The sequence below is a fragment of the Ischnura elegans genome (assembly GCF_921293095.1).
Source record: "Ischnura elegans chromosome 13 unlocalized genomic scaffold, ioIscEleg1.1 SUPER_13_unloc_1, whole genome shotgun sequence".
NCBI lineage: Eukaryota > Metazoa > Arthropoda > Insecta > Odonata > Coenagrionidae > Ischnura > Ischnura elegans.
The window spans coordinates 7863027-7871943 of record NW_025791657.1 but is presented as its reverse complement, the minus strand read 5'-3'; the positions used below and the strand labels follow the sequence as shown (position 1 = coordinate 7871943).

General features: G+C 44.8%; 1 protein-coding gene across 1 annotated transcript; it reads right to left on the bottom strand.

Moving 5' to 3' along the window:
* LOC124172551 (zinc finger protein 271-like) lies at positions 1-2633 on the bottom strand. Its single transcript, XM_046551994.1, has 2 exons — positions 2466-2633; positions 1-2297 (listed from the first exon to the last, which is right to left on the bottom strand). Exons 1-2 carry the CDS (start codon positions 2631-2633, stop codon positions 1332-1334), a joined length of 1134 nt encoding a protein of 377 aa, XP_046407950.1. The 3' UTR covers positions 1-1331.
* Positions 2634-8917: the final 6284 nt, after the last annotated feature.

The window sequence follows — 8917 nt, the reverse complement described above, 5'->3', positions numbered from 1 at the left end:
TTAAGTACAATTACTAAAACTAGTAATGTGAAGAGAGCTCAAGAATTTTAAGTTGTAAAACACAAAAGTAAATGCCGAAGAAATTCCTTCCACTTCAATCTTTTTGTTGAAGTTGACATCAATCATTGAAAAGGTAAAACCAGAATGTCAGTGAGACATGTTGTATGATTAAATTTTAATGACTTCGCTCCCAATATATATACATGATAGCAATGCCTTAGCGGACTTGGAAAACCGGGGCTTTTCTTTCCCTGCAATAAAAATATGCATATTCACCACTATTTTTACGGGAAATATTTTGTCCATGATAAAATAATCTCAATTGATGTAACTCCACACGCAAAACCACGCGTCAAATACGACCAATTACATTTTTAAAAACTATTCATACACAGCAAGGAAGTTGTTTCGTGCCAATCAACGGGACACAATTACCAGGAAATATATGGCCATTCACCTGGGAAAGAAATTCCTTGATTGATCGTTTAAGGCTTAACTATGGCTATCAATGTTTTCAAGAGGAAATATTACTGTCATTTGTACAAAGAATTGCATGGTGATTGTGGTGCAGGCACTCAAACTAAAACACAATATTGACGTAATCATTCATGCGGGTAAATAAACAAATTAAACAGACCAGTCACACAGCTTAGTACTCTCTCCATCAATCCTGCATTATTATTAACTTGATATTTGCATATAGATTACATAGAAGCGCTACATCAACTAACATCGATCAGACAATTGAACATTGATCAATCACACAATTAACATTAACAAAACAATGAAAATTATTCTTTGGACAAAGTGCCTGCAGATTTATCGTAAGTTTTGCAATGATTGGCTTACATTCAAATGTAAATATTTTTTACCAGTAAAAAAATAGCAGTTAAAAATAAAGGAATAAATTATTTACTCCTAGAAAATATCGCACAGCAAAATAACTTGAACATTTATTAAATTAGGTTAGAGACCTAATTGAATATTATTACATAGTTTTCAACATTATGGGATTAATTTTTATTTCATTCAAGCAGTTCTTGTAATAATAAGATTTATTTACCTTGATTGCTAACAATTACTAATGACTAGTCAACTAAAACTTAGCCCTGTGTGCTTGAAAATGAAAGAAAAGGTGTATCTATTAAGAGAAAGTCTTTCCACATTCATTGCAAGAATAAGGCTTCTTTTCGATGCACCCGCGTGAGTAGGACAAGGTTTCGTTTAGTGACGTAAGACTTTCCACATTCACTGCACGAACATGGTTTCTCATTCATATGAGTCGGAATGTGAAGAACAAGGTGACTATTTTGAGAGAAAGACTATTCAAATTAATCGCAAGAAGAAGGTTTCTCCTTCGTATGAGTCCGAATGTGATAGACAAGGGTGCTCTTTCGAGAAAAAGACTTATCACATTCATCGCAAGAATAAGGTTTCTCCTTCGTATGAGTCCGCATGTGACGGAGAAGGGTGCCCTTTTGAGAGAAAGACTTATCACATTCATTGCAGGAATAAGGTTTCTCCTTCGTATGAGTCCGAATGTGAATGTCAAGGAGACTCTTTCGAGAGAAAGACTTTTCACATTCATTGCAGGAATAAGGTTTCTCCTTCGTATGAGTCCGAATGTGAATGTGAAGGGAAATCTTATGAGAGAAAGACTTATCACATACATTGCAAGAATAAGGTTTCTCCTTTGTATGAATCCGCATGTGACATACAAGGTGACTCTTTTGAGAGAAAGACTTATCACATTCATTGCAAGAATAAGGTTTCTCCTTCGTATGAGTCCGAATGTGACGGAGAAGGGTGATCTTTTGAGAGAAAGACTTATCACATTCATTGCAGGAATAAGGTTTCTCCTTCGTATGAGTCCGAATGTGAATGTCAAGGAGACTCTTTCGAGAGAAAGACTTTTCACATTCATTGCAGGAATAAGGTTTCTCCTTCGTATGAGTCCGAATGTGAATGTGAAGGGAAATCTTATGAGAGAAAGACTTATCACATACATTGCAAGAATAAGGTTTCTCCTTTGTATGAATCCGCATGTGACATACAAGGTGACTCTTTTGAGAGAAAGACTTATCACATTCATTGCAAGAATAAGGTTTCTCCTTCGTATGAGTCCGAATGTGACGGAGAAGGGTGATCTTTTGAGAGAAAGACTTATCACATACATTGCAAGAATAAGGTTTCTCCTTTGTATGAATCCGCATGTGACATACAAGGTGACTCTTTTGAGAGAAAGACTTATCACATGCATTGCAAGAATAAGGTTTCTCCTTCGTATGAGTCCTAATGTGACTGACAAGGTTGCTCCTTATGTTTAAAGACTTTTCGCACTCATTGCAAGAATAAGGATTCTCCTTTGTATGAATCCGCATGTGACAGACAAGGCGACTCTTTTGAGAGAAGGACTTATCACATTCATTGCAAGAATAAGGTTTCTCCTTCCAATGAGTCCGAATGTGAATGACAAGGCTGTCCTTTCTAGAGAAAGACTTATCACATTCATTGCAAGAATAAAGTTTCTCCTTCGTATGAGTCCGAATGTGACGGACAAGGTGACTCTTTTGAGAGAAAGACTTTTCACATTCATTGCAAGCATAAGGATTCTCCTTTGTATGAATTTGCATGTGACAGACAAGGGTACTCTTTTGACAGAAGGACTTATCACATTCATTGCAAGAATAAGGTTTTTCCTTCGTATGAGTCCGAATGTGACGGACAAGGTGACTCTTTTGAGAGAAAGACTTATCACATTCATTGCAAGAATAAGGTTTCTGCTTCGCATGAGTCCGAATGTGACGGACTAGGTGACTCTTTCGAGAGAAAGACTTATCACATTCACCGCACGGATAAGTTTTTATCTTCGTGCGAGTATGAGTGTGACGGACAACGCTGCTTTTTTCAGAGAAAGACTTTTCACATTTACTGGATGAATAAGATGTCTTTGCTGTGAGTGGAACAACTGTGCATGATTTCCCATCTACAATGAAGCTTCTCCCCACTTCCCCCACATTTTTATTCTCCCTTGTTCCTCCGAAGTTATCCTCAAGAAGCCAATTTCCTTTTTTTCTCACCCCTTGGCTTTTACACACCAGATGATTTAAACTCTCGGAGGAGATGGGCTGACAAGAAGTGTTAATTTCTTTTCTAGAAACCAAGGTTTTGAGCGACGAATCTTTTCCGATTGACAAATTTGAATCAATATCTAAATTGCCAGAACCGAAGTGAATCTCGAGGTGCTTAATGAGATCATATTTGGCATTGAATGCATCCCTGCAGTAGAAACAATGATAAGATTTTTTCCTTGAACAGGCACGCTTCCCGGGATTTTTAATCATGCAAGTACTTTTCACTTTGTTTTCCCGTATAGCTGCCTTAGTACCATTCTTCCCATTCTCAGTGCTCCTGAAAAACTTGATGGTTTCTGCATTATTACAACAACCTCTCTTCCCTGCAATAGCCATTTTTCCTCTATCCTCTCTGATTTTAGATGCATATCCAGATTTCGAATGTAACCGTCCATCATTAGGATTTGAGCACAACGTTATTGTATCAGCAAGTAAGGTATCACATTTTTTAATGTCTTTATCAATCACCTTCTTTCCTTTCCTTGAATGTGATGCTCTTATCTTTGGTTCAAGGACTGCAAACAAGGCTGAGGCTCGTTCAGAAGCTGGGGACTCTAGAAAAGAATTTCAAATAAAAAAAGGTAAGTCCAGGCATGAAATCTACGATTCGTTGAACTAATTTATAACAGCCTTTAGACAGATACCAAGGTAACTACTTTAACCGATTCTTCCGTTAAATGCTATACACATAACAATATGTCAGTTAATTTTTTACGGTGGTTTCATTACATTTCTTCACAAATTGAGCGGCACTGCTCCACCGAGACATTGAGCAAAATAATGAATACTGTAAGTCCCCATGTCAGCATTCATGCCTCGTCACCTCCCTCCCTTCTTGCCCCATCTACCTTTTTCCTTTCCGCACACTAGAGGAATGTGCAACGAAGTCCGATTGCCGAATTGCAGCAACGGCTCCCCCTCCCTCGCACAGACGCCCCTCCCCACCCTTTGTGCCATCCACCTTTCCCGGAGGAATGCGAATGCAACGCCGTTTGCCGAATTGCGACAAACGGCTGACTGGGGATAAAAGCAAGGTGAAGGAGGAGCAGAGGGGAACTCGGGTGGGCGGTCACGATGGAAGTGCTATGTAACGAGGAATAAACGGTACTTTTCAAACATCTCTGGACTTTCCTTTCCCAAATCCCTGCCAAATTTGCCCGATCGAGCCCGAGAGGACTAACAACTGGTGTCTGGTAGTATGATTTGGCATATTTGGGGAAGTGGATGGAGTTCCAGGATGGTCGGAAGAGTGAGCATTGGAGGGAAGGAGATGGACCTTCAACAGGCCTTAGAACAAATGCACAACAAACTCCGAGAGCTGAGTGAGGAGAACGAGAAGCTCCGGGCTGACAACGGTGCACCCGCCGCAGATAGAGGACCGACGAAAAATTTTGGTGTTCTTGGATCCGTAGAGGGGTTCTCTGGGAGACCAGGGGAGTCGGTGACTCTCTTCTTTGATAAATTGGAAAGGGCAGCCGAGTTGGGAGGGTTGTCAGATTCAGAGAAGCTACACGTCGCCGTGCTACGGCTAAGCGGGGAAGCCGCCGAGTATTTCCGCAGCAGGGATGAATGTATGCATGCAGCCAACTACGAAGAACTGAAAGAGCTACTCCTCCAGCGATACCGCAGTAAAAGAAGCGCAAGGTTTTACCGGGAAATGCTCATCAACATGCACATGTTACCCGGCGAAGATATCGAGACCTTCGCGGACCGCATCCGAAAAATTAATTCACAAACGTACGAAATAGACGGAACGGCAGAGCACGTCGCCGCAACACGTTTCTAGGCAGACCAACGTGCTCTCGATATGTTTCTCCGCGGCCTTCCGGGTGAGTTGGGGAGGCAGTGCCGCCTGACGGCGCCGAAAATTTTCGACGAAGCGGTCCGAGCGGCGATACGAATCCAAGAGGTGGAGGGATGCTTTAAGGAGCGGCCACTACCGACCAGGCACATCTTCCGCGCACCGAGGGAGATAGCGTGCTTCAATTGCGGGGAAGAGGGCTACTTCGCGAGGGAGTGCAAGACAAGGAGACGCTGCCATTCATGCGGGAGAGAGGGCCACGTCGCGCGGGAATGTCGGAACCTCCGCCGAGGGGAGAGCAACGGGAATTTAAACGCTGCTGGGGCCGACGTCGCCGCCAACCGCGGCCCCTGGTAAGTGTCCTTCTTCCGAGGGTGGATATGGGGGGAAGGGCACACGATTTAGTGGCGGAAGTTTATATTAAAGAACGCCCGTGTCGGGTGCTGATTGACACAGAAGCTCAAATATCATTGGTGACGAGTGCCGCGTGTGGGCGGGGGGGGCATGAAGAGTTCTCCTTAAAGAGTTAAGGGAATTACGGGAGACGTGATGTGGGTCCACGGAGAAAAACTTATATGCATTTCTGTGGGAGAGGAGCGGTATGACCATGTGATGCAGGTCGTGGACAATTTAGGTGGTTTTGGCGGGATTTTGGGACTTGACTTTTTGCAGAAATATAAGGGTGTTATAGATGCTAGCAGAGGGCGCATTACGATAAACGGCCAGGTTTGGGCCTCGCGAGGCGGCCGCATTGCCAATGCTGGTGAAAGAGAGATGTCGAAAAAGGTCGATGATGAAGCAAAACTATGGGAAAGAAATGTTATTGCGCGACTCGATAGATCCGAAGTTCTGCCCCCACGTAATGAAAGAATACTTGAGGTGGCATTACAAGGAGGGCGGGGGTGGGTTGGCAGCGAAGTCATAGCCGAACCGGCGTTGGAATATATTGAAGGGTGCTATGTGGCGAGGGCAGTGTGCCGCGTAAGCGAAGATGAACGAATAATACTTCAGGTGGCCAATTTCAACAACGGAGAATTAACGCTGAATAAGGGAACGGTGCTGGCTAGCGTCGCACAGGTCGACATGAGTGGGGGAAAAATCAAAGGCGGAGAAATGGAGGGGAAGGTGAGAGTTGCGAGACCGGTGGTTGATGAGTTAGATTTCTCCGAAAAGCTGAGTCACTTGAAAGAGTCCGAGAGGAATGTCCTCTTACCTGTACTCGAAGAGTTCCGAGATTTATTTTCGGAGGACGGCATGCCACCACCAACTGATATAACCACCCACCACATACCGACGGGAATTCGCCCCCAATTTATAGAAAACCTTATAGAAGTCCCTTCCATCAGAAGGCCATTATCGAAAAATTAGTGCGGGAGCAACTCGACGCAGGGATAATCGTTCCAAGTGAGAGCCCGTGGGCGTCCCCTGTGGTGATCGTGCCGAAAAAATCACGGGATGGAGAGCAAAAATTTAGATTTTGTGTTGATTTTCGGGCCCTAAATGCCATCACCACGCCAGACGTCTACCTGATACCCAATATCGTAGAGACCCTCGATTACCTTGGGGGCTGTAATTACTTCACAACTTTTGATCTGACAGCTGGCTACCACCAAATTCAGATGCACTCGGACTCGTCAGCTTAGACAGGATTTATCGTCGACAGTGGCCATTATGAGTATAAGAGGATGCCATTCGGCCTCCGAAACGCCCCCGCGACGTTTCAGAGGATGATGGATGGTGTTTTACGAGGATTAAAACCGACCCAGGCCCTCGTTTATCTCGATTGTGTAATCATATTCAATTCCGGTATTGACGAGCATGCAATAAGAGTGAGGAAAGTGTTGGAGAAGTTGAGGTCAGCCAAACTCACACTCAAATTCGAAAAATGTATGATCGCGCAGAGCGAAGTTAAATATTTGGGACACATAATCGGGGAGAGTGGAGTTCACCCTGAACCCGAGAAAATAGAAGCGGTTAGGAATTTCCCTACGCCCACGAAAACTAAGGAGTTGCAGTCCTTTTTGGGGTTGGCCAATTATTATCAGAGATTCGTTGAGAATTATGCGGTGACGGCCAAACCCCTCAAACGTCTATTGAAAAAGGGGGCCGCGTTTGTTTGGACCCCGGAGTGCGACATGGCTATGGAGTCCTTGAAAACGGCACTCACGCAAAGTCCAGTTTAAGTGTATCCCGATTTCCATAAGCCTTATATACTCTCCACCGACGCCAGTAACTTAGCTTTAGGCGCGGTATTGGCCCAAGAAGTTGATGGGAATGAACATCCTATCGCCTATGCGTCCCGGCAGCTTCATACTTCCGAAATAAATTACAGCGCCACGGAAAAGGAATTGGCGGCCCTAGTGTGGGGGTGAATCATTTCCGATGTTACCTCTATGGCAGGAAATTTCGGGTAATCACAGATCACGCGGCGCTGAAGTGGTTATTTAGCGTGAAAGACCCCTGCAGCCGGCTGATGAGATGGACCCTTAAACTAAGTGAATACGATTATGACGTTGTCCATAAATCGGGAAAACTACACCTAAACGCGGATGGGCTAAGTCGAAAGGTAGGGCGGGTGGAGGTCTTTCCGATTGAGGATTGGCCGGTGGCGCACGAGGGGGATGCGGGAGCGACTTTTGGGGAAGGCGAGCGGGATTTGTTAAGGTGAACGGAATTCTGCTTAAAAGTACTAAAGATGGGGAGAGAGTGGTTGTCCCTAAGAGTTTAAGGGGTGGAGTAATACAGAAATTCCACGATGATCCCTTGTCGGGCAACCTGGGAGTCCGGTCTACCATCTGGCGAATTAGAAACTTGTTGGTGGCCTGGAATGTTGAAAGACGTAGAAACGGCCGTTAAGGGGTGCATCTCCTGCCAGCAGAGGAGTCCGTACGGGAAAAGTAGAGCCCCCCTCCAAACCCTCCCCGCCACGGACCGCCCTTTCGATTTCATTGCCTTAGATATTGTTGGGCCCCTCCCTAAGACCAGTTTGGGAAATCGATACGTGTTGACCATATTGGACCATTTCTCTAAGTACATAACGTTATTGCCTATCGAGGATCAAACCGCAGAAACAGTTGCGGCGACACTGGTAAAGGAATGGATTCTCAATTTCGGTGTCCCTCAAAAGTTGTTAACAGATCAGGGGAGTAATTTCACGTCGGAACTATTCCTTCAGGTGGCCAAACTATTGAAAATCGAAAAACTCCGAACATCTCCTTTCCATCCACAATGTAACGGTAGAGTGGAGAGGGTTCATAGGACGATCGCGCAAATGTTAAGTCATTATGTAAACAGTGCAAACAATAATTGGGACAATCCTACCGTACGTCACGGCAGGGTACAATATGAGTATTCATAGGAGTACAAAGTGTGCTCCACACGAAGTTGTGTTTGGTTACGCAAAGAATTCACCTTTCGAATGTATGGAGAGGAAAATAAAAGGGCTGGATGGGACATATGTGTCTAACTTGAGGCGCCATCTTAAAATGATATGGGACAAATGTAGGAAAAATAATAAAAAAGCAGCGGAAAACCAAGTGCGAGCATCTTTAGCGAAGTCAACGAGTCGGCGCTCGTACTCCGAGGGCGATTGAGTATACTTGTGCGACTTAAGTTTGCGGCCGGGACAAGTGAAAAAATTCCACAAGCCGTGGAAGGGGCCGTTCCGCGTTGTCAGTGTCATTCCACCTTGCAACCTTAAATTGCAACTTGCGCACCGCACGGTCATTGTGCACGAAAATCGAGTGAAACCTCATCACTCCTCCTCCTTCCTTCCCCCTCCCCCCCCCCACCGGCGCAAAAAGAGGGAGGCCAAAAAAAGCAACGTCGGCGCCCCTAGTGAAAGAGGTGGCCGTCGAGTGGAAAATACACGGCAACCACAGTGCTTCACACAACGGAGATAGTCACGAAGAATCCACATCTCCCCTGGAGGTACACCCACCAATCGACTATGGGCACCCCTCGGCGGATAACGCACCAGACA

Excerpts from the sequence above, each read along its gene's own strand:
- LOC124172551 (XM_046551994.1), bottom strand. The coding sequence starts at position 2,633 with ATGCAAATTCATACAAAGGAGAATCCTTATGCTTGCAATGAATGTGAA. Across the intron at positions 2,298-2,465 it reads AGGACAGCCTTGTCATTCAC|ATTAGGACTCATACGAAGGA; the intron begins ATTCGGACTCAT and ends CTTGTCAGTCAC.